This window comes from Amphibalanus amphitrite, unplaced genomic scaffold, assembly GCF_019059575.1.
Source record: "Amphibalanus amphitrite isolate SeventyFive unplaced genomic scaffold, NRLGWU_Aamphi_draft 000843F_arrow, whole genome shotgun sequence".
NCBI lineage: Eukaryota > Metazoa > Arthropoda > Thecostraca > Balanomorpha > Balanidae > Amphibalanus > Amphibalanus amphitrite.
In genome coordinates, this window is record NW_024882337.1 from 209,743 (window position 1) to 235,934 (window position 26,192).

Genomic DNA, 26,192 nt, shown 5'->3' on the forward strand with positions numbered 1-26,192 from the left:
AGATAGTCGTTAGTTAATAGTCATAGGACCAAAATGTACACGTTCTCAGCAGTTGTGCCTTTTAGTTGACGGCATTTCTACACCAGTTGGCGGCTAGAACCACCTTCGGTCAATATTCAGCCTTCGGTCTAGTTATACAATATACACTATGCATGATACTTGAGATGCGACTTAGATCTGCTGCTGGAGAAAGTCAAACTGGAAAAGTGAAGTTGTGAGAGCCTGAAAAGGTCCACCTGGAAACGAAAGGTTTAGAATGTTAGTGCACATGTTTTTGGCGAACCAAAAAAAGAAAACAGCATTCTGGCTTGGATTCCGTGTCAGCGTATATAAAACATTGTTAGCCTTTGCACCACAACACGCAGATCGCGGATTCGTTTGCAGCAGCGCGGAAGGCCGCTGGTAGATAGCACTCGTTGAAGTATGGAATTATATGAGCCATTAGAAAGCGTTGATGATTAGAGCGAGCGCCAGCCAAAAAGGGAGGCAGGCATCCATGTTGCCTCGACAGAATGTTAGAGACAGCAGCACCACTCCAAAATTCGACCTCACTGGCCAGCTGACCTTTCTTTTTGGGTCGCAGCTTAAGCTGCAGCGACGCGTCCTCGCTGTCCTCGCTCCAGACTGGCGCCTCCTTGTCCGGAACGGGAGTCAACCTGAAATCGAATTCCTCGCCCACAGATGAGCCAGGAGAGCCCGGCACAGCGCCTATAGTATCCTGACGTAGCTTCATTTTAAACGTCTGCCGAACAGTACGACTTGCACCGTCAGCTGAGTCGTCTTGCGGCTCGCGCTTTTTGCGCGGTGCTTTGACACCGAATTCGGTCTCAACGTCTTCCACCTTATACTCAGGCTTTCGGCGTCTCGGGAGAGCCAACTCAACGTCTTCGCTGATGTCATCTGCTACTGAGGGCATGTCGTGGAAAAAGACCGTCTCAACTGTTTCCTGAGACGCACTCTTAGCGAGCTCGATGCGCACTTGCTCCTCGTCGTCCAGTGAAGCGAAGGGGATATGACGTTTCTTGTGCGGCTTGTCACCCTTTTTGGTCTTCTTGATTCGGACGCTTGCTTCTGCGTCTTCGTCCGGCTGTTCGGTGTCGCTGACCTCCTGCGTTTTACTTGTCTTAAATTCAAACTGAGTGTCTTGGTCTTCGAAGTGCTCTTGAACAGTCTCTTCAATACGTTTTACAGTGATGTCCGTTGATGTTATTTCCTGTTCTGCGGAATCGATTGATTTCTTGGGTTTCCTTTGCTTCAGGGTAATTGCTTCTTCAGGCTCTTCTACTGTTGATGGTTTTTTCTTTGGCCTTTTTATGACGAACTCTTCCTGAACGTCATCAAATTCTTTATCTGGCTTTCCGAAAACTGCGTCCGCCTCTACGTCATCTTCTGAAGAATCACGTCTTTTCAGTAAGGTCTCGGTTTCGGGCTCATGGACGACAGTTCGCTTCTTTTTGGGCTTTTTCTTTTTGATGATTTCTTCAATAACTTCTTCTTCCACCTTCTCGACATCATCTACGGTTTTTACCTTCTTAATAACAACTTGCGCTTCAGCAGATTCATCTTCAACGTCCTCCAGAGGGCTTTCAGTCCTTGTCTTTTGTGGTAGCTCGAACTCTACCTCTTGATCTTCGGGTAAAGTCGCTTCTGCTTCAACGTCATCTTCAGGACGCTTAATTTTCAGTGTTGTTGATGATGCGACTACCTCCTGATCTGTCTCTGGAACTCGTTTCTTTGGCTTTTTCTTCTTGAGTGTTACCTCCTCACCCACTTCTTCTTTGACTACAGGTTTTTTCTTGGCAAGTTTTATCGAAACCTCCTCTGGTTCTTCCGGGAGTGACTCTTCCGGCTTTTGTTCTCCCTCTTCGATTGGCTTTTCTGTAGTCGGTTCCTTTGGTTTGTGCTTTTTAGTTTTACCCTTTTTGATTATTGTAATGCTTTCAGCGGCCTCAGGCAAATTGTCAGGCGTTACTTCCGTTGCCTCAGCATCTTCTTCAGTGTCTTTGGCAGTGATCTCAAACACTGTTTCCTGATCTTCAGTCAATTCCTGAGGCTTTTCTATCGACGCTCGCCTAAGCGTTACCTCAGTATCTATAGTCTCAGATTCAATTTCATCCTCAGTCTTGTGGACCTTAGATTTCTTTTGTAGCTTAACAACCTCTTCAGTTTCCTCTGTTACCACTGGTTTCTTTTTCTTTCCCTTTGGTGTTTTTATTGTCACTGCTTCTGATTCGGTGATCTCATCTAATGGTTGCTCATCTTCAGGGACATCAATGGTTACAGATGTTTCTGCGATCGGCGTCTCCTGGTCTGGTAAGCGTACACTTGCGCTTTCTTCCACGTCATCAGACTTGTCGACTGGTTTCTCATCAGGTCGCTTCTTCGCTTTTGGCTTCTTCACTCGCTTTGTCTCTACCGTAACACTTTCTTCTATTTGCTCCATTTTGGGTTTCTGCTCTTCAGCTGCGACAACCAGGCTGTCCTCTTCAGAGAGCTCCTTTGCGCTATCCGTTATTATGGGCGCTGTCCTAATCTCTTCCACTATCTCTTCTGCAACGGTGTCAGTGCCCTCAGTGTGCTTCTGAAGCGACTCCTCAATAGGCTTTTGTTCTGGCTTGTCAGGCACTTGGTCTTCGGGAACTGCCTCAGAAACATCCTTTGGTCGACTCTTTGGCCGTTTGCTCTTCTTTGTCTTAGGCTCCTCCTCAGCGGAAGGTTGCTGAGCTGGAACTTCCTCCTGTGGCTGATCTTCGTCCTCTTTCTCATCGGTTGGTTTTTGCACTTTAGTTTTTGGCTTCTTTTTCTTTTCCGGCTTTTCCCGAGGAGCTTCCTGCGTGTCGGTTTTTGATTTGGACACCGCTGTTTGTAGATCATCAGGGGAAATGCCTGGGATAGCTTTTTCATCCGGTTTTCTAAGCTCTTCAAGCTCTTCAGGTGTTTCTTGAGTAACTTGTTCCTCAGTGACCACTGGCTGCAGCACATCTTGTGTTTTGTCTGCTTTTGATCTTTTTGGTTTCTTTTGTGGCAATACTTGTGTTGTTTCCTCAACATCAGCTGCAGATACTGTAACAGCGTCGTCAGTTGTGTCAAGACGCGGCTCCGCCACTTCTGTTGGGACTTCTTCTTTATCATCTTTTTCTGGATATTCACTAGTAATTATTTCCTCATTCTGCAGGGATTCTTGTGTAACTAGTTCTCGCTTTGCTGATTTCTTCTTTGGTTTCTTTGTTTCCTGTTCTTCGGTTTCCTCTGCTGGAATGTCTTCTAAAACCTCCTCAACAATTTCAATGGGCTCTTCAGATCCCTTTTGAATGAACCGAACTTTCTTCTTGCGGATGGTAGTTTGTTCGGGCGTTTCTGAGAAATCAACTCCTGATGTTCGAGCCCATTGAAGTTCTTCGTGGTGTATACGCTGTATTGCCTTTGCATATTCCCAATTCACCCAGAACTCAACGGCATCGTCGGTTGTTTCCTGACCTTCCTTCTCATCTATCTTAATGTCCTTTGAAGGCTTCTTTTTCTTTGGTTTCTTTTTGATCGTGACGTCTGTTGTTTCCATTTCGGTAACGTCTTCGTCGGTCTGCTGGATCACGGTGAACTCCTCTTCCTGTGTGTCCGCTTCCTTTGTTTTCACCGTAAATTCCTCTCTGACGGTGTCTTCCCCTTGCTTTGGTTTGCGTTTTTTCTTCAGCTTGATTGTTGTCGATTCCTCTTTGTCATCTATGAGTTCGGTCACATGTGACTCATCAGCCTCAGATATCTTAGGCTTGGTTCTCTTCGGTTTCTTGACCATGAACTCAGTTGTCGTCTCTTCGACGATGTCTTCCGCTGTCTCGTCCACCTTCTGATCAGTCACACTCATCGTCACCTCTTTTGTAGGCGTAGTTTCTTCAGTAACTACGGCCTGATCTTCTGGTGTTTGCTCTGTTGGCTTTTTGGCCTTAGGTTTCTTCGGGCGCTTGGACTTGATTGTCTTTTCCTCTTCCACTTCGACTTCTTCTGTGATGTCCTGGCTGATGATTGTTTCCGTTGTCGTTGTATTATCTACTTCTGTTATTTTGAGGTCCTCTTTTTGAGGAATAGTCTGAACAACGAACGTGGTTTCTTCTTCATTCGCATCTTTTGGCTTTTTGGATTTCTTCAAAACTACTTTGGTGTCAGTTTCTGTATCAGTTTCTGTATCTGCTCCTTCCTTCTTTGGCTTCTTTTTCAGCACCACTGTCTCTTCCTGTGTATCTTCGACGGGCTCTGGAGCCGTCGTGTCCTCTTTTCTATCTTTCGCTGGTTTCTTTTTCTTCTTTCTTATCGTCAAATCAGTGATGGTTTCATCTGTTTCTTCATCGACCATTTGTATATCAATTGTGTGTTCAACATCATGATCCGTCTTTTCTTTGTCCTGGTCTGTTGTCTTTGGCTGTTTCTTTAGTACTGCTGTTTCTTGTGTTTCTTCAACAGGTTCCGGACCTTTTGTTTCTTTTGTCTTTTCTTTAGTTGGCTTCTTTTTCTTCTTCTTGACCGTGAAGTCAGTAACAGTTTCGTCGGACTCTTCATCCACCAGTTGAATATCGATGGTATGCTCAACAACCTCTTCTTCTGTTTTATGTGTAACTGTTTCTATCTCTTCTATGTTGGTGTTATCCGTTGGTTTGCTGGCAAACGTATGAATGACGACCTTTCTTTTCTTTCCATCCTTTTCTTCATTTACCACCCTTCGGGTCGTATCCATACCATCCCCTTCCGTAATGAGAACGTCATCTTCTTCGGTTATCGTCGGCTGTATGGTTACTTCTTCAGATATGCTTATATCGTCATCATGGACTTCTTGTATTGTCATATCCAAAGAACCTCTACGAATCTCAGTGACTGAGCCACGGCGAATTTCTTCAACAGATTCTCGTCGACGCTCCTGTTTCGAACGTTTTCGTTTGCCTTTAGAGTCCACTACCTCTTGCTCCACTATAACCGATTCCTCCTCCTGGACTATTCCTTCTGATGCCGTCACCAGCTCATCAACTGAAGACTTCCTGGCCTTGACAGCTACTGGCTTCGTTTGGTCAAGCTCAATGATGTGCTCATCGACAAATTCATCGGATTTTGTTGCAGTCTTTCGGTCGGGCTGCACCGCCTTTGGTTTTATTGTGAATTCTTGAGTAGTCTCAGTAAAGTCATCCTCCTTTTCATTTGGGGTGATGACAAGTGTAGCAGCAGTCTGTCTGTCCTGAGGAGTCATAGTTTGTCCCGGTTTCGCGTCCTTCGGGAGGTTAACCGTGAAGTCAGCTTCTCTGTCACTTGTCACCGTTTGACTGACAGTGATTGTTTCTGTTGTTATCACAGTACCTTCTGCTGTTTCGGTTTTGGTGACTCTGGTTTGATATGTATCCTCTAATTCGGCTGGTCGCACCTCTGCTTGCGTGGGAGCTTGCTGAATTTCGAAACCAATATTTGCCTTCTTTTTGTTGACAGTAAATTCATCCAAAGAGTCTTCAAGCTCTGTGGGTGCTGCTTCAGTAACTTCAACTCCCCTAGTCTCATCCACAGCTGGCTTGGCCTTTCTGTCTTTGGGTTTAACTGACTCAAAGGTATCTTCATGTTCCTCTGTAACAGGCTCTGAGCTAACAGCAGATGAGCGCTCAGTCATTATTGTCTTTGGAGTGACTTTAATTCCCTCCGGCTTGTCGGTGAACGTCACTTCCTTTTCTTCGACTTCAACACCGAATCCAACGGCTGCTTGGCGGTCTTCCGGCACCATCGATGCCGACAGTGTTTTGCCAGAGGGAAGTGAAACATCAAAGTCTTCACTGGTGTCCCCTGTGATAGCTTGTTTGACAGTTACTGTTTCTTTTTGTGTGATTATTACCCCGTCCGCTGTTTCGGTTCTGTAGGGTGTTGATGTGAAGACATCTTCGGACTCATCGGTTGTTGTGACTCCTGACACTGGAGCATGCTGTAATTCGAAGTCAACATTTGCAGATTTTCCTTGGAACTTGAAGTCGTCGAGGCTCTCTTCCCTGTCAGTGGGCTTTGTTTCTAGTACGACCACGCTTTGGTGTTCGTCAACCGTTGGTCTCGCCTGCCTATCCTTTGGTGAAGTGATGTCAAATGTCTCTTCCTTCTCATCAGTTGTATTATCAGCGGTGACCACAGTTTTTCTTTCGGTTATCACCGTTTTTGGCTTAACAGTAATGCCTTCATATTTGTCGGCGAATGTACCTTCCTTCTCTTCGGGATGTTGCTGATAAAGGACGGGCGCTTCGCGGTCTTCAGGCGCCATGGATTCAGTTGGCTTAGCCACTGTTGTGGAAGGACTTTCAAACGTCTCTTCTCTGTCCTCGGGTATGGTCTGCTTAACATTTATGGTCTTCTTTTCCACGAAGGATCCCTTTGCGGTAGCTGTTCCAATGGATTCGGAGGTGTATGTTTCTTCCGTTTCGACCGTCCTTGTTTCATCAGTGACTGGAGCCTTCTTAAGCTCAAAGTCAACGGAAGCCTGTTTAGAGTTAGTAACAAACTCCTCCAATGAGGTTTCAGTATCGTCAGGACGAACTTCTTGTATTTCCACACCTCTCTGTTCGTCAATAGAAGGTTTCGCAGTTTTCTGCACGATCTGGGTGATGTCATAATCTTCGACAGTGTCATCTGCTGTTACTTCTGAAATTGTTGTGACGGCTCTAGATGTGATGGTAGGCTTGCCCTCGATCGTTTGACCAGTTGGCAGGGTTGTTGTAGCATCCTCCGTCACCTCCTCGGTCAGCGTCTCTGAAACAATAGTGGTTATCTGTTCGTCAACCTGAGGATGTGCGGTACGCTGCTTAGATTCAGTTGGTGTAAATTCCTCCTCTGCCTCAGTAATGGTTACTTCGTCTCTCGCTATTGCAACCTGAGAGTCGAATTTGACGTTGGCTGATTTTTTATTTGGAAGCTCCCCTGGCTGGAATTCAACTTCTTTAGTTTCCGGAGCTACCTCAGTTACTTCAACTGTGTCATGCCCCAAAATCTCCTCATTGGGCTTGACTTGCTTCGTTTCAGGTGTTTTGAAAGTATCTTCTCTTTCGTCTGTGATTTGCTGGTGGGAAATAGCTGAGCGCATTTCCACGAGGTTTGTCGACTCTTTTGCTACAGATGTATCCAAAACAGCATCTTTGTGAATTTCAGTTTCTTCTGATGTCTGCGTTTCTGAGGTTTCTGCCACAGGTTGTCCTGTAATGCTGTCTGTGGCACGTACTCCCAAATCGGGCTTGCTCTCGAAAGGTTTTTCTTGCTCATCAGCTAACGTCTCAGATGTTGACAACGTTTCCTGGAGAGAGAATCCTACCTTCGCTTCCTTTTCTTTTGGCTTTTGGAATGTCTCTGTTTCTTCTTCTTTTTCCTCAACAACTGATTCGGTGACTTGGATTGAGTCCTGCTCTAAGATCGAAATGCCTGGCTTTTTCCTTGTGACCTGCTCAGAGGAGTATTCTTCCGTTGTTTCAGCTTGCTCTGTTTGTCCGATGGTGGGTGCTCGCGTCCATGGTGTTTCCGTTTCAACCGATGCTTTTGCTCCACTTGGAGTTTTCTGCTCTTGAAGAACGTCCTCACGTTCAGCTGCATCGGTTTGCTCAGTGAGCAGTGGCACCTGTTGAATTACCTCGACACCAGCGGTAACTCCGAGGTCAGGCTTTGTGTCAAAGGTTTCTTCCTTCTCATTTGGAAGTGCTTCTTCGACCGCAGTAGGCTCCATTGGTGAAACTTGGAGCGATGCATGTCTGTTCTTTGGCGCTAGGTCTGGTGTAAACTCGTCCTCCCTATCGTCAGTTACGACTTGCGAAACTTGCAACGTGCGCTGTTCGATTACCTCAACTCTCGACTGTCGAATGTCGACTTCTTCGGCATCGTACCACTCCTCTCTCTCTTCTGTCTCCGGCTGGCTGACCTGTGGAGCCTTATACTGATCAAATATCAGCTGCTCAGTAGCTTCTGATGTGGTCGGTAGCATACCAGGCTTGAACTCACCCTCTCGTTCATCCTCCACGACCTGGGATACATCCACCGAGGTCTGCTCTAGCATCGTGGTTGTAGCATTACGCTGTTTCGTCTCCGGTGCCGACCAATCTTCAGTTTTATCTGTTATCTGGGTAGTTGTTGTTTCCAGGGGACTAAACGTGGAAACGTCAAGGCTTGCTGTAGTAGTTTTCGGTAAAACTTCAGGGTTGAAATCGGTTTCGCTTTGATCTGTAACAATCTCTGAAACGAGAATGCTTGTCTGGTTAATCGTTGATAAGGTCGGCTGTCTCATTTGTTCTTCCTGGATGTCGTACCATTCCTCCTTCTCATCAATCTCGGCCTCATATGTCGACGCTGCCTTTTGCGACACAAGATTAGTGGAGGGAATGAGTTCAACAGTTTGTGGTAGTTGTTGAGGGCGATATTCTTCTTCAAGCTCGTTTGTTATGATCTCGCTGGAAACAGTAGATTCCTGGGGGATAATGGAGTCTAGGGCTGTAACCTTTTGCTCCAGTTTGCTTTCGAATTTTTCTTCAGCTTCTTGGGTGGTTATTTCTGTCGTATCATAGGCTTGTTCTGTTGTGAAGCCCACTTGCGCATCAACGCTTGTCGGAAGAGGCTTCTGATCAAACGTATCCTCATCAGAATCTGGCTGGGCCTCAGATACAATGAGACCTTCAAGTGGCGAAATGCGACCCTCAACGCGCACAGACTTTGCCACGAAGTTCTCTTTGTCACCTTCTCTCTCTTCCGTCACAATATCTTGTGCAATCGCCGTCTTGCGCTCCCTAAGCTCAACCACTTCTGTCAGTTCTTGTAGCTCTGGCATGACATCAGGAGCATATTCTGACTCAGTCTCGCCCGTTGTGATCTCAGAAACAGCAGTGCTCTTTTGCTCGGGAATAGTCTGTTTTGCCATCTCTGTTGGATACACAAACTTGTCGAAGTCCTTCTCAGTTTCTTCTGATTTTGCGTCTTGCGTTATGACAGGTTCAATAGGAGACAAACAGACGTCAGCACTTCTCTCGCCTGGTTTATCGCCAACGACATATTCCCCTGTTTGCGAATCGGGGGTAACTTCAGTAATTTGCACAGATTCCTGCTCGGCGAAAGAACTTTTTGGCTGTACTTCATTTAGCTTGCCGGGTGTGAAGGTGTCCTCCGATTCACCGACCAAAATATTTTCCGTTTGTGCGGAACGTTTTTCAACGATGTTAAGACGCACTGTCGGTTTCTTCAGATTGAGCTCTCCTGGAGCAAAATCAGTTTCCGTTTCTACGGTCTGTGTCACTTCACCCTGCATGGACTCCATTTCCAGAATGCTGGATTCAGCTGAAACTGGTTTAACGTCTGTTTCCTTGTAGTCGGTGCCTTGTTCCGTAGCTTTTACTTCTGATGTAATGATATTCTGCTGGGGGACGACATCCAAAGCAGCTTTCTGTCCTGTAGGCGCTACCTCATCGCTAACCTTCCCCTCTTTGTCATGAACGATTTCTTCAATTCCCTGAACTCCAATCTGCTCGACCATGGTCATCTTAGGCTGTTTTTCTTCCGAAGGCTTTGATGTGATGAACTGTTCTTCAGCTTCGAAGCTGGTGATGTCCTCCGATTCTACAACTTTACTCTGAGCCAGCTCTTGTCGTTCAGTTGCCTGTTTCTGCTCCGGAAGCTGTTTCTGATCGAAATCACTCTCAACTTCTCCCAGCTCTACTTGCTCTCGAACTGGTGCTTCGAGACCAATTAACTGTTCCCTTGGAGATGCGGTGGTCGGCTGTTCTGGCGAGTACTCTTCTGTTTCCTCCCGTGTACCAACATCTGTGAGCAGTGCCGTGTGTCTCATGACGAGCTCCGTGGTCGTCTCAGGAACCTGTTCTCCAGCCTTGAACGGCGCCACCGTATCCTCTCTCTCGTCTATGCACACCTCGGAACTGAGAAGTGACTGTTGCTCGAGTATCTCGGTACGGGCTGTTGCTGGCGCAGCTTTGAGTTCGTCGACTGTTCCTTGGACGTCTTCAGGTCTAGCCTCGTCGGTGATGACGGCCTGCTGCTCGACGACCCCCGTCCTTGCGCTCGCCTCCCGCCGGGACTCTGGAGTGAAATCCTCAGGAGAGGACTCAGCGGGGAACTCTGAAATTTCAAGAGTGTTCTGTGGGCTGAGCCTGGTGTGGGCTTGGGTGGATGGAAGGATGTCACGCTCAAAGGATTCCTCGATATCCCCTGGTTTGACCTCATAAACATCGATTGGCTGCACAACAGTATATGAGGTCGCAGCCTCATGCACATCAGGTCTCACACTATCCGCCATATCACTTTCAACATCACCACTGGATACAATGTCTACAGTTGCAGCCTTATGCGGCTCAGCTAGCCTAATCACGCCATGATGAGTATCTACAGCTTCACTGGTCTTCTCTGAAGATTCTTCAGTCAGTGTCACTTCTTGAATTTCCATCGCTTCAGTCTCCTGGATGGATTCAGAGCCCATAAATTCTCTTGGTTTGCTTCCTTGCTGCAATATTTCTTGAAACTCCTCAGCTGTCGTCTCAGACACCTTCAGGCCCTTGAGCTCAATTATCGTTTTCTGAGCGACTTCAGTTGCAACAAAGCTTTCAGGTAAAATTTTGCCTGTCATGTCTTCTGACAGAATTTCTTCGACTTCCAGATGATGCTCGGGCACCACATCGCCATAGGTTCGGAATGATGAAGGGATTTTGAAATCAGGTAAGTCATCTTCCAGCTCATTTATATCAGTCGCCTTCACTGAAATGCTCTTGTAAGGTAATACACTTTCAGCAGCTTTCTCAGTGGCAACAAACTGCTCCGGGAAAAATTTACCAGTACCATCACCAGGCTGCACTTCTTCTACTTGCATACCCTCGCTTGGGATCATTCGAGGCTTGAGCTGAACAGCTCCGGGCATTTTTCCTGGAGTGTACTCATCCTCTGCCTCGTTATGCTCCACAACTGTAGTCACTCCGGCCTCAGTAAGACCAATACCTACCTCGGCCTGATGTTTACCGGGCAGTGCCTCGCTCTCGAACGTATCCTCCGACTCCAACCGCTGCTGCTCGCTGGCGCTGAAGCCGTGCTGCGCCTCGATGTCCGTCTCCGCCACCGCCTTCGAGCTGGTGAACTCGCCGAGATCGGTTGGAAGTTCATCGGTTCGGGTGCTTGTAACTGAAACACCTTGGAGGGGAAACATGTCCTGGGTGGCAGAGTGAGGGACGGGCAAAGCTTCAGGGACATGCTTATCGAGGGTTTCGCCTGTTTCTGTTTGAGTGACAGTGATCGTTTGCCTGGAGGTAATGGACTCGGTGGGTTTCTCATGCAGCGGGGTGCGGAACTCGTCCAAGGGAGCCTCCTTATATGACTCGGACATTTCAGAGACGGTTATGTTAGTATGGGAGCACATCTCTATGTTAGCAGCGTCGGTGGCTGGTGATGGTTTGGCGTCGAGCGTCGTCTCGCTGAACAGATCCACGCTTTCTTCAACCTGAAGACCTTTTCGGTCAGTAAGCCCCACGTTGGCTTGTTCATCTCTTGGTTTCTTCATTTTTGCTAATTCCTCTTCAACGTCTAGTGTTTCTTCTTCCACCGCTTGAATGCCCTCGGCCTGCGAAAAATCTACTCGAACGGATTGCGATTTCGGTTTGTCTTCTGAAACATTTCCTTCTTTGATATATTGCTCTTCTTCTGTGACTGTTTTGGCTATCTGGGGCAACACAGTGAGAGACGCTTCACTAGACTGAGGCATGCTTTTCTCATCGACCTTTCCTTCTTTCACATACGACTCTGAAGATTGAATGACAACTTCCTCGTTGGATGTAACGCTGACAATGGCCTCCGTTGATGGAATGGTCTTGAAGTCATCCATTGTATCTTCGCTGTCCATTGGTCCAATATCCGACACATCAATGCCTTTCTTTGTTAGGAACTGAATATGCGCCGACGCCTCTCTTGGTTTTTTGAAATCACTTGTTGGCTCGTCTCTGATCAAAGCTTCATCTAGAGATACCGATATGCCCTCATGCTCAGTGATTGATGATCCAGCTATTTCTTCGGTGGCTTTCGGTTGACTTTCTACTGATGCTTCAGCTTCCACTGCAGTATCCATTGTAATTTCCACGGTTTCTGAGTGCGTCACGTCAACTGCTGCGTTTTCGGAGCGCGGTTTTCTAAATTTGGCGAATTCTTCCTCAGCCTCCACTGCACCGGTCTCCTCAACACCAATGCCCTCTGACGTTATAAGGGTCTGAGACGCCTCAGACATCTGTGGTCGTTTGAAGTCGTTCATCTGGGACTCTCCGTAATATGTGTCTGCCAGTTCAACGGTAATAGGCTCATTTTCAGCAACGGTCAGTGACGCTTCCATTGCTTTTGGTTTCCTGTCCTCCAAGAGGCTGTCTTCCGTCTCATTCACTGCAGTCTCCTGGACAGAAACGCTCTTTGATTCCAAAACTGATACCGTAACGGTATCTGTATTTGGCTTGTCTTCTTGAATAGTTTCTTCTTTCGACATGGGAATATCATTGCTCTCAACGGCGATCTTGAGGTGGGGCGTCAAGTCAGTTTTAGCATCTCGAATGGTTGGCTTTTCGTATTCTTCCATTGGTTGTTCTGATTGGAGCACCTCAGTTTCAGTCATTTGAGTCGGCTCGAGGGGTTGAATATCCATATTGGCCTGATTGCAACTTACATCTTTCTCTTCGAATGCATCCTCTTTCTGCATAACTACATCAGAAGTAGTGAAGACAGTTTCGAAGTTTTCCATTTTCTCATCTGCAGCTTGCGACTTTGGCTTTGCGTCTTCTGGCAACATTTCTTCTGTCTGCAAATTTACAGTTTCTTGCATCATTGGAACGGAATGACTGTCTAGCTCAATGATGGCGATCTTAGGCTTTGGGGCCTCTTTGTCTGGAAGTGTTGCTGGATGTTCCACCACTTCAGTCTGTTGAATTTCTACAGCCTGAATTGAGTCTACATCCATAGATGCCAACTGTGTCTTCGGTAGCCGCTCATGCTGAAGTATATCTTCAGAAGCGAATTCTTCAGCACCCGAAACGACAATGCTTTGGTTCTTTGTAAACTCAACAGTAGCTTGCTCAGATTTAATTTCATCTGTGAAGGTTGACTCTGAATGAAAAGCATCTGTCTCTGTCTTCGTTATCACTCTCAGCTGCTGGTTCAGTTGTACGACAGCTTCTTCGCTGCGCGGCTGTTCACGAGATTCTAAGATTTCTTCGGAGAGCATTTGTTGATTTTCAGTAACCTGAACCTCATCAAGTGACGTCACCGAAGTCTGTGGCTTTTGCTGTTTCGGAATTTCCTCTGGTTTAAGGAATGATTCACTTTCTTTGGTCAATTCTTCTGTGACGTTAACTGCCTTCGATGTGTCAATGCCAATGCTTGCTTTGTCGGTTACGGGTTTCTTCTCCTCAAGCGTTTGTTCGGCGTCCTGTGTATCGGCTTCAGCAATTTCTACGCCTGCCATCTCTTCCATTTTGACATGCCCGACAACCGTTTGTTCTGGTTTCGTATCAAATGTCTCAGGAGTCTCGGAGGTGCCCGTTTCAGTGGTGGTGATGCCTCGTTGAGGCAGCATGCCCGTTTCAGCTTGCTCAGCTCTTGGAGTAACCTTTTCTTCAAAAGCAGTTTCAACTTCAGATACTTCAGTCAACTGGACTTGAACTGGAGTGGACTCGGGAAGGACTGTATCACCTTGCTGTTGCTGTGCTTTAGTAAACTCCTGCAGAGGGGCTTCCATGCCACCGGACTCTGTCTCCGTAACACTCACTGACTGCATCGGCACCATTTCAACGTCAGCGAGCTGGCTGCCAACATCCGGTTTAATAAAATCTTTAGTGATTCCACTCGTCTCTTGTGCAGTAACTTCAAGACCCTCAACGGGTAAGAGACGTAGATGTGCTCGTTTTTGTGGCGTTTCTGCCTCAGCAACATCTCCAATGTTCTCATCCGTGACATTTTCTTCTGTAGTTAAAGCGATAATTTCTGACATGATGTGCTTTGCCTTCTTTGTATCTGGTGTGACTGAATGCGCCATTTCACCTTCAGTTTCCAGGATTTCTGAGCTTGTGACGTCAACAGTGACCTGTTCATCAAATGTAGGCTGGGCACTTGTTTTTCTGATAGTTTCTTCGTCAAATTCTTCAATGGTGTCTATAGCAGCAACATCCGATGTAACAACAGATTTTGATATCGTAACTTCGGTCTTAGCTGTCTCTGTAGATGTCGTAAAGTCTGGTGTTTCGACTGGTGCTTCATTTGAATCTATCTCAGTTACTTGAAGCGAACGGTTTTCAGGGGTCTCTTTCTTGGCTGTTTTCCTAGGTGCATCCTCAATAATAAGTGCTTCTTCATTGTCCGTTGTTTTTGTTTCAGTGACTTCTACAGCTTTCTGACTGGTTACATCCATCTTCGCAACGAAGGAAGTTGGCTTGGTTTCCTTTGACGAGGCTTCGGTCTCCGTTGGCACCACTTCCTCAATAAAGATTGAACTCTGAGGGTTTATTAAGGGCACAGCCTTATCATCAACCATGTCCAACTTCTCCACATCTGACACAGTGTCTTTCAGAACCACCTCGGCCGTCTCTGGAGCCTTTCGGTCCCCTAGAACAGTTCTCTGCTCACTAGTGCATGTGGTAGCTTCTAGAGTCAGCGTTGTGTCTTCAGACATCTCTGTCGTCTCAGTTTCGCTCGTTGTTATTGTTTCAAGCGTGACCATCTCGGTGTCCGCTGATTCTTCGTGTGGGGAGTATTCAGCGACATCTCCGACGCTTTCTTTTTGCTGAATCTCCTGCACTTGAGGTGCGCGCATGTCTTGGATTACAGTGGAGGATGAAGATGTTTTCTCATTCATCACCAATTTACTCATAAAGTCCTCAGAGCTTTGCTCTGTAATAGTTTCCGTGATATTCACTGGTTCTTGTTTTATTATGTCAATCACAGCAGAGTCTCTCTGAGCAACGAAGTCTGCGATTATGTCTGTGCTGGATTTAGGAAGGAGCTCTTCCACTTCCGGCAATCGCATCTCAGTAATTGTAGTGGTCATTTGAGGAGTCTTTGCGTCCATAATCAACTTGTCACCGCTTTCCGTTGTGATTTCTTCAGTAGTTGTTTCAGATATCTCTAACGGCTGCTCAGGTTTCAGTGTGATCAGCGCTTCTACCGGACTGCTGGTGAACTCTTTCACGCTGCCAACATCATCCTTTGTTGTGACGTCCGTCACTTGTGGAGCAAGCCTTTCACTTGTAACTTGGGTGACACTTGTCTGTTGCTCGTCACGCTGTTCCTTCGGCTTCGCGATGACCTGCTCGTCAGGCTGGGCTGTTTGTACTTCAACCGGTTCTTGCGGGCTCAAGTCGATACCAGCCTTGCTGTGTTTAGGCTGTGGATGATCTGTTGTCTCAGCGGTTTCATCTGCCTCTACTCCAGTGATTTCGGGTGCTCTCATATCCCGAACAACAGTAGATGTTTTTGATTCTTTCACGTCCATGATAAGATTTTCTTTGGATTCTTGAGACGATTCTTCTGTTGTTGTTTCTATAACTTCCACGGGTACTAATGGTTTTAATATTTCTTGGGCAACATTTTCCGTCATGTCCAACGGTTTCACTTCCTTTGTGGTTTCTTTTGGTTGCGTTTCTTGGACTTCCGGCACATTTCGCGCCATAATCACTTGGGTGACATTGGTTTGTTGTGTGTCTCTAACTTTTACCTCTTCATGCTCTTCCGCGCCCTCGTCCACCTGCGCTGATGTCACTTCGATGGCCTCATGAGGGCTAACGCTGATCTTGCCGCTGTGGGTTTTGGGTTTTTCGACGCAAACTCTGTCTGTAGTTTCCTCTGGAATAGTGGCCTCTACTTCGGGTGCCTGCATATCTGTCAACACGCTGGAAACCTTGGTTTTCTTCTCATCCATTGGAAGCTTTCCTGTCTCAACGACATTTTCTTCCAGATGCTGCTTAGTTACTTGAATGGACTCTTGTAGAACTACTGATGGCTTAGCGCTATCCTCTGGAAGTTTTTGCAACTTAATTTCTTCCGCTGCATCACCTGTGCTGACTGCCTGCACTTCGGGCGCTTTTCTTTGAACTGTCACTATGCTGGTTTCTGTAGTTTCTCTTCTAATCGGCTTTTCTTTGTCTTGAGGGATTGATGTCTCCTCTGGGAGAGTTTCTTCCACCTGAATCGGTTCTTGTCCTTTGAGTGAAACACGAGCCGCATCCGTTTTCGGCTTTTTGTCGGGAACACTTTCCACCGACTCTTCGCTTTGGACGGTCTCCACCGTGACAACATGTTCTCGACGCAGCTCTGTCACCGACTTACCTTCGCCAGTGACCACCTTTAGCTTATCGGTCTCACCCTCTGTCTCTTCCTGGGGTATTATCTGGCTCACTTGGACTGCGTCCGATTTGTCGATGGCAGGTGTTGGAGAAACTGGCCTTTCGTCTTTGATGCTAACTTCTTCGACGTCTTCGATCGGGAATTCTGCAAGGCCGGGTTTTGGTAAGGGACATGCTTCATGCTTATGGTGCATCTAACCAGCAGGGAGGGTTTAATACTTTCTGACATTTACATTATTTATATTTGGGAATGCTAGGGACTTTAATACAACTAAGCAGGTCTAGACGTGGGTGGTTTTTGGCCCGTTAATTGAGATACATATTGAGGGTCGACGAAGGACGTAGCGATTCTGATATATGTAATGTTAGTAACATGCACATGTAAGGAGGAAGTGTGGAAAGCATTCACCATCTTGCTGAAAAAATAGCATCTCACAAAAATCATGGCATTGCTGTTTCAGTTCGAGGAGCTTCGCTTTCATAATTATAAGTCATTCACAACCGCCGTCAGTCAAATTCGCAAAAATGAACGGCAAGAAAGACAAAATGTCAGAATGAGGATACAAGAGCACACGCAGTGTACACTTAAGATATTGAGCACAGTCATAGGAAGGCACCGCATTACACTCCAGTTTAGAGTTCACCTCGTGAGCCGTATTTTGTGTTGTAATATGTGCTGCTGCTTGTGCATTTGTAGAATGTCCTCGTATAATATCTAATGATGACTGTGTCTTTTTGCTTGTTTTATCCCAATCACAATGAAATACTGATGATGAGACTTGATCTGCCCTGCAAGTTATATCTACGTTGCAAAGTATTTGGATCATAATTCATAAGTCACTTGATGAGATGAAGTAGTTGTTTAGAGGCTTAAGGTGATCGGCATTATAATTTAAAGGAAGTTAAATAATTACCTAATATTTTTCTTTCACTCCTTTTTAACTTAGTTTTACTCTCTGGTTAGAAATTTTTCTCTAAATCTTGTGTGAAAATCTCTTTGAGCGTTTGTTTAATTTTTTTTTTGGTCTGACCGATCGTTAAAAGTCTCTCCTCGGAAATTTGGATGCATAATGCCTCTGCCGTTCATAACAAGTGTCTGTGCAATGTGCATGTATGTGCTGTTTGTGGTCTTGTTGTGTTCCCCTGTTTGGTGTCTTGCGAGCGATAACAATGCTTTGATTCGTCGTTTAGGTTGTGTGTTGATTATCGATTTATTGGTTTATGTTACAGAGTTAAAACGGCACGTCTGCAGCACGGAGCCGGACTGGGCACGTTCAGCGGAGCTGGCGGCAGGCTTCGGGTAAGTACGTTACGTCGGTAACCACATGGTAGCGGATTATGCACATCTTTATCAATTACGAACGTTACCAATAAAGAGGTTTAGATTTCAGCTCTGGCCAGTGCGCTCCTGTGCCCAGTCGCCCTTTTCTCAGTGTTGCATGCATGATGACCAGGTTCCAAGTCAATTTTATATAAGTCACAGAACAGAAAAACAAGGAAAAAGTAGAAATTAAGCATCGGAATCTGAATTGTTTCGGACGGAATAATCTTGATATAGTTACCTCTTTTTTGTAAACGTGTCTCGATTTCTTATGGGTTTGCGACTGGTAGTTAGCAGTCATTGTTTGCTTTTATGGGTCTTTGAAAAAAACTTAAAATTTTATATGTACTTGAACATATTGCTCTTTCTCTGACAAGAGAAGACTTGGAACCACTGGTCTTCCGCATGTGTTACGACTCAATGAAAGCCGTTTCAAGTCACACGAAACAACGCTCAACGGCAAGAAAACAAAGACGCTATGCACAGACAGAAGAAAACGAAGAGTATGTATTGTGGTGTGGTGGTTGAAGGTTTCAAAAACATTAATATGCAACTTAGTGTTTTGTTACACAAAATATGGAAAAAAACAAAGCAAATGTTTGGCCCTATTTTTAAGCAAAAGTGCACCTTGCTGAGAAGATTTGTTACAAAGTTCAGTAGATATATGCATTATGCATGATCGTTTTTTTTGTTTCGTTGATATTTTATTTATATTTTGCAAATGACGTAAACTTCTGTGTGATGTAAACAAATACTTAAATCGCACTTAAGTATGATTTTTTTTTGCAGCAACTGCGTGATTGGTTCGGATGTGTATCTGACCTTCAGTGCTGAGGAAAGCAGACAAAATATGTAAGCACTCACAACAATCGTTAGTACAAAGAACATCGTGATTATGTGTTTGAATCTGCTCGAGAAACTGTCAATGATAATCCTTTTGCGATTAAAGTTGTCCTGAAGTTATCTGCAACATGTTTGTTGTCAATTATCGATTGGCACACTACAAATACACTGACTCCATGAATAGTTGTTGCCTTGCGTTCACTTTCTCGAGCAGACTGCATTAAGCATATTTACACACATTTGCAGAAATATACAAAACAGCATACAACGTGAGCGGTGCTCTACAGCCACGTGACAGCAGCACGGCGAAGTGATTTTAGTACAAAATCACCACATGAAAAATCCCCATACCAAATTCAGTAAGGCAAGGAGTGTTCAGAAATCGGCAGGTTAGGCAAAGGAAAGAGTGAGACAGTGAAAGAGAGGCGAGCGCAAGGAGTGAGCTGTGAGTTTACGGCCACATGTGTTATCTCTGGTTTAGTCTTGTGATTATCTTGTTTAGGTCCGGTTTAATCGATATCTTGACGATGACTTGACGGTTTGCCGGTTTTCGTGGATTGTGTTTCGACGACTCCCGTTTATTTCATATTTACACATCCGTTTCATCGGATGACATGAATACAAACACAGAGCACTCGGCAATACCTAACTATGACGGCATTACGCTCATTTCAAAAATGCAATTCGATGCGCATAAAAAATGGTCATAGAGGTCAAACCAGAGAGCAGAGGTAAAAAAATACGAACAATGAAAATCAAAGGCGAAAGAGTTGTTACATAAAAAGAATCGAGTCCTTCGACACAACTCTCATGTATCTGGCAAGCTAACAGACTGGTATTTATCAAAAGTTTTACGTTACCGTCTACCAAGACGAACATGACATCTAATTCAATAATAAACGATGAATACATTTGTTGATTGTAATGCTTGGGGCAGTATGGCTAATGCATTCAGCATCGCTGAACTACTTGCTCTGAATCGTAATTTAAGCACCATTAGAGGCTGCTTGCTTAGCGCAAAGTGCCCTCAGCATTACACTCAACAATCAACAATTGTCACAGTTAGCGTTACCTGACATGCTCAATTATTTGTTGCATTGCGTGTTGAGTTACGTCACATGGTTATAAGTACATTCAAAGCGGTAGTTTATTGGCGCTGCAGTCGTATTCGCTCAGCGACCGGTTAATTTATTCATTACGTCGAAGGATGCTTGAAACCGGTCAGAAAAGCGTTAGCCTTGTCAGGTCAGCGGAAAATGCCTTCACAAAGCAGATGCCAGAAAGATTCGGAGACATGGATGACTGGAAAGAAAAAAGACAGATATTTCCAAGAGAGTGAACTGTTGGGGCATCGCACGAACGCCACTGTCATGAACTGACGCTGAAGAGTAGATGACCTGTTAGATTGCATCGTGAGTGATGTTAGGTCACATGGAGTCACGGTGAGTTTCGTTAGGTTACCTCTCCGCAGAGGTCAGCGAACCCGGTGAGCGCTGCGTGCTTAGTGAGTTTGATGAGTTTCGCGGCACACCGGCCGCGGTCGTGAGCGGGAAGAGTGGGGACAGATGGCACCGGCAGAGTCAGAGACAGAGACTTTAGAGAGCGGCGGCAGAGACCGAAAGAGCGGCGACAGAGACAGAAGAAGAGGTCGCCCCACGCTGAGCGATATATTAGACAGAGCGAAACATAGCGAAGTGACACGAGGCTCGAACCTGGCAGACGCTCTACGGAAGCAGTCCGCGGCTTCAGCTTCTTTTTCTTGTCTGGAAACGGCAGAGTTTGTGAAGTTGTGATCGTGTGGCTGGCGGCGAGCTCTACATGATTCATTGTATGGGTTTGAAAAAAAGACATCGCATTCTTTTCAATTTATTTATAAAATGTACCGACACGAGCATTATGCGTTGCAGTCGAGTTATTGGGGGCGCCTGTAAGGCGGTTGTAAATACGAAGCTGCGGAATGTTTTGTTCAAATATGTATCCTTCATCTGAACCTTGGCAGTTTATAGTCATACAATCTATAACTAATCTAACGAAACAGGCACGCGAAACATAAAACATACGAACTTCCTCGAACTACCATTCATTTAACATTCATCACTGACTCATTGCTAGCCGAGTTCATCAAGGGAACCTAAACTTCACTGGACGTCTGACTGCAGCTGGATATATCGCGCCGCATTTCGTCCGCTGTGCGCCACGACTGTGTCCACTGTGCACGGCCGGACCAACACAGCTACTGTCTTTAGACACTAGACAGTGACCGGTTATGGACTGCAGTGGACTGTTGAATATGTCGCTGCCATTGACACAAGGGTACGGAACGACGTCTTTTCCTCCCTCTCCAGCACACAGGGGAGCGGGGACAGGCGGCGGTCGGCGCTGCCTTCTCGCAGGGTCGCTGACGGGTCACACACAGACTCCGACAGCAGCTCAGCCAGGTCACTGCAGGTCACGGCAGCCGGGCAGGTCGCATACACTGGACGGACAGAGCAGGGTCACGCGGGGTCAGGCGGGACAGCTAGCTAATGGGAGGGCAGCACAATGGAGCACTCAAAACAAAAGTAGACCAAAACAAAACAAAGCAAGCCAAAAATAAAACAGGGGTACTAAAGGAATGGTTTGCTACGAAGCTAAAGTGCTCCGCTCCTTTATACAAATAATGAGCAAAAGGAAATAAACATTGCTTGTGGCCCAAGCGAACAAATAATTAAATTCACGTCGTGTTGCAATACAACCAAAATTGAACTACAACGCAGAATAATATTCGAACGTGCATCGAAAAAGGCAGGTAACATGCGACGGAGGAGAACTAAACGCTGAAGTGTAAAAGCAAACGCTCAGCCTATAAGCGCAAAAGGAGCGTATTTCCATGCATAGTATTGGGGCCAGCAGGAAATCAAGGGTTGTTGGCGCCACGGTACATGCATTAGCTCGTGAACGCCGGCCGTATCTAGGTGGGATTTTGGTAGCATTCGACTTACGCAGCTCGTTACGTACCTTTCACAGTTGTCTCGGTTTTGGTGGCAGTGACCTTCTCTGTAGTCGCCTCGGATGTTTCCTTTGCCAGTTCCGTCACATACTGAAAACATGTTGCACGTTAGCTGAGTAAAGGGCTATTCGCTGCAGATGGCATGTGCCCGCAATGCCTCATGTGATGATTGAGGCAACCTGAGCTGATCAAATAGCATGCCTACGCTGCTCATTTTTGGTAAAACAGAACGTTGTCATGTGTAGCGCGAGAGCAGAGTGTAGGTTCTCCGCGGGCTTGGGTTATCTCCCTGGAATAGTTAGTAGATACCCGCGACGTGTGAGAGGTTCTGGGCACGCTGGTGAAGCTAATACTATAGAGGAGGATGCTACGCTTCTCATACAACCAACTAACAATGCACATCTACACGAGGGGTTAGCTGGCGCGATACACACTATTTTTTGGACTCACGTGACTGAAACAGCTTCTAAAAATGATTACCGTTCACTCATTAAAACGATGCGAGGCACCACATTTGCCTTACATTTCAATTGCTTCGTTTGGTTTGGCACTTCAGGCAAATGACTCTTAGAAGGTCTCCAAGGGACATTCACTGATCCGAAGAACTGTGATTTTGTTATTTTTTGTCACAAGTTTAGTACTAAGTGAATGTTTGAATTTGAGCATTTGAATTTGAGTTGGATACTGGTTTTGAAGTACCTTTATTGGATGTATTGTTAGACGCATATTTATGACCACAAATAAACCAATGCGAAGGCAAACCTGAAAATGACGGTGTGCAACGAGATAGTAGCAGAGTTCTGAAGGGGTGAACACTGTATTACTGTTATTGACCATTGGGTCACAAAGTCAAAAGCTTGAATGTCTCCTTGAGAACCTCTGCATAATTATGAAGGCTTCGTCGGTGCTACGAATAAGGGTGACACCAGCAAAGCATCAAGTAGCGACAAGTAGCCATTCTAGGCTAACTATCGACCTGTTAGAATTGCGACGGCTAAGCATTCTGCAGGGTATGTCTATGTGGGAATACGACCAAAGCTCAGTCATCCGAAAACTACGTGAATCGACTAAAAGCTGCAAATGTGAAACAATTAATCACGTACTTGGTTGTTGCTCCGTTGCGTGAAACATCGGGATGTAGTGTTTTGTAGTTAGACAAGTTACTTTTATATTTGGTTTATTCTCACAAAGACATACACTGCCATTGTGAAATTCATCATAAACAATAGTCTAGCTAAAACTCCGTTTGTCGCAAATCACTTGAAGCTGGATAACACTTTGGAACATCTCAAACTGATTGCGAATTACACTAAACATTAATATCATTCGAGCAAGAGATATTGGCCTGGGCGTTTTGCTCGGCTGTGCTCTAGCGTGGACTAATGGGAGGGCTGTAGCCCTCTACCGGTTCGATACGGAAGTGCTCATTGCTGCCCTCGGGCGGCAAGTAGATGGTGTAGGCAACGGTCACAGTTCCATAGAAGTAGTCCCAGAAGAGGTTCTGTCGCGGAACCGACATCACACGCTGTTAGTCACTTTGAATTGTAAGGCTTAGACAACACATAGTGGAAGGGTTTGTTGAACTGATAGGGGTTAAGTTTGAAAATACAGGTAGAAAATAAACCCGCTCGTTTGTGTTATTTCACAAGGGATGTAACGAATGAAATAAAACGAAAAAGTGACACATCAACTTAGGAGACATAACATAAAGAAAATAAAAGTAACATCACAGCCGTTAGAAAACTTTGTACACAATTACACAACACATAATTAGTACTTATTAGAATGAATTCAGCTAGACACAAAGTAGTACCCTGAAGCTGGTAAAGATGAAGCGATGCTGTGTGATGATTATCTTTCATCGTGCGTAGCTCATGGTGGAAATTAGAAGGAAGAAACCAAAAATGCTACACGGAACAGGCATCCACGGGACCCTTGGAGCTGTTCGATATGTTACGCCACAGCCCTCACACACCCAGCACGAACCTTGAACTTTTTGAGTTCGACTGTGGTCTGCAGGAGAGTCTCCATCTCTTGGACGGCCTGTGGCTGGACCTCCTGCAGGTGCTGGAGCGCCTGCACCTTCTCCGTGCGGATGTGCTCGATCTCGGACGTGACGAAGGCCGGACTGACCTCGGTCGATTCCACCGTCTGGAGTGCCGTAGTCAGCACCTGCTCAGCCTCATGCTGCCGGCAGAAGAAGCCAAGTCAGTAACACTTCTTTGAGGCTGTCGTGACAGGACATGGTTGAGCGTCAGCTGCATCGTTCAATGTTATTATTGCTTTGATACCTAGTGATGATGACTTGAAGCAAGATGAGCTTATTCCAAGTTTTATTTTTGTACCTTTAAAAACAATGCCATGGGCTAAAACAGACTACAAGGGAGTGTATCGCTGTCCAGTCTCGTCAGGCTGCCTGCGTACCCGCTCCTCGATGAACGTCTTGGTCTCCTCTGCCGTGGTGTCGGTGGTGACCTCCTGCACCGAGTAGGTGTTGAGCAGGTCCAGCTTGATCTTGGCCGACTTCTCCTCCACGGTGAGCAGCTGCGTCAGGTCCTTGGCCACCTCCTCGGGCGCAGCCTCCTGCACGGCCAGCGACTCCACCGTGGAGATGCGCCGCTGCGCGTCACGCTGGTAGAAGTGGAAATGGTGTCAGCGAGATTGTAGGGAAAAGAGAATTGTCATGTAGGCTACAATTTTTGATTCAGTTCGTAACAGTTACTAACTAACTAGCTAACTAACTAACTAACTAACTTACTAACTAACTAGCAGATCAGTACCAGCCCATGGTCTACAACGCTGAGCTCGGTCTTCAAAGTCTTCGCAACTACTACTCCGCCTCCGTTATTAACCCTCGGTCTTCACCACTGACCTTCCCCTCGGTCTCTGTCACTAACCCAGAACCCTCCATCTCTGTCACTAAGCCTCAGTTCCAGTCACCAACCCTCTGTCTCCGTCACCAACCCTTGCCCTCCACCACTGAAGCCGCTCGGTCTGCACCACTGACCCGTTCAGTGATGAACGTCTCCAGCTGGTCGGTGGTGAGCTCGGGCCGCAGCTCCTGCACCTGGAAGCCCTCGGTGAGGTCGAGTTTCACCTCGGCCACGGCGCAGTCCTGTTTGATCTGTTTGATCTCCTCGGCGATGTGCTGCTGCGCCGGCTCGACAATCTCCAGCGTCTCGACAGTGGTCCACACCTGCTCGGCCTCGTGCTGCAGGGTCACAGACACACGTTCGATAGTCATGTGCCGGTCTCCGCAATGTAAGATGGATGGTGTCCGTTCTCCTGTAGAAAGCTCGTATTGCTTTAACTTCGGGGTTTCATAGATTTTGGCAAGGAACGGGGATTTTTATGAATAAGGGTGGTTTGTGGATGCTTTGGTGGATGATAAAAACAGCGTGTGTTGTGTTCTAGAGCCATCAAGTAATGATTGTCTGGCCGAAAGTATTTACTGTTTTATAGCAGTATGAATGCGCAACGCAACCAGACATTAATTCCTCTTGTTATAGTTTGTCGCTTACCCGTTCGTCGACGAAGGCCTTCAGCTCATCCACCGTGGTCTGTGGAGTGATCTCGTTCACAGTGTAGGACTGCATCACTGCCAGCTTGGTCTCTGCCACAACCTGAGGGGACGGGAGCCGTGACTTGCCTATCAATCGGCATTGGAATGGTGCTTTTCGTTTTTGTCCGATGTTTCAGTGTCAGATGATCTTTTCTTATCATAAGGGATTCGCAACATTGTAACCGTTGTGCCCTTGTTAAGGTCTTTTGACATATTTATTGTTTTCTTTTGGTATGACTATCATTCGCCAAGGAAATAACATTTCTTTTCAAACTTTCACAAGCCTTTATGACTGGGGGTAAATTTTGTGTGTTGCTCTGTTCCGAGTGCCTCACCTTTTCAGCGGTAACCTTTTTGAGCTCCTGCTCCAGCAGCTCGGGAGTGATCTCCTGCACCACGGGCGCCGTCACCTCGGAGAGTTTGCGCTCGGCGGTCTCGCGCTCCACGATGAACTGGCGCACCTCGTCCACGCTCATGCCGACGGTGATCTCCTCCTGTGTGAACGCCTCCAGCGTGCTGATCTTGCGCCGCGCCGTCTCCTGTGTCACCCAGGTGGAAGCTCAGAGACGCGTCCGCAGTGTTTGAGCAAACACCATAAGTACTTGGAACTGGGAGACAGACTTTAGAGACATTATATGACAGGTGGCTAGCTATCGATAGACTTACAGATGGAGCTTGTATGCATTTAACCTTTTACGAGTGATTGGTGAAGCGACAATTAAAAATGAGGAGGCTGAGAAGAATTCGAATTATGTGAACTAGTAGGTAGTAGCTCCAGTGTTGGCAAGTTGGTAAAAAAAAAAACGCGCATAACGAACAATTAGTAAATGAATTAGACGTTTTGCTCTGCAACATTTTTAGTCACATGGCGATCAGCAGCTGATCAAAGTCGACCAGCGTAGTTAGTCACCGATGTTTGAGAGACGGTTGTTGGTGGGGCAGGTATGCATGTTGTTATCACATTGTTAACATGTTGCAGTGGGCCTGCTGTAAAAGTGGTTCGATATAATACAATGTAAAATACATGAAGAACACTTCAAACGAGAAAAAAACATGAATCACAGATGTTAGCCACACAGCTGCATACAAAGTGGCACTCGTTGAAATAAACACACAAAAAATTTAACGCTGGTA

General features: G+C 46.1%; 1 protein-coding gene across 1 annotated transcript in view; it reads right to left on the reverse strand.

Annotated features, from left to right (window-relative positions):
- LOC122366983 (titin-like) overlaps nt 1-26,192 on the reverse strand; it is a gene marked incomplete at its 5' end in the record, with an annotated part of 146,027 nt that overhangs the window by 26,535 nt on the left and 93,300 nt on the right. The window contains 9 exons of the mRNA XM_043339714.1: nt 565-13,347; nt 16,054-16,488; nt 20,220-20,270; nt 21,505-21,586; nt 23,483-23,683; nt 23,921-24,127; nt 24,504-24,707; nt 25,018-25,119; nt 25,394-25,597. Coding sequence (XP_043195649.1) covers nt 565-13,347; nt 16,054-16,488; nt 20,220-20,270; nt 21,505-21,586; nt 23,483-23,683; nt 23,921-24,127; nt 24,504-24,707; nt 25,018-25,119; nt 25,394-25,597 — 14,269 coding nt within the window. The remainder of the gene's footprint in view (nt 1-564; nt 13,348-16,053; nt 16,489-20,219; nt 20,271-21,504; nt 21,587-23,482; nt 23,684-23,920; nt 24,128-24,503; nt 24,708-25,017; nt 25,120-25,393; nt 25,598-26,192) is intronic.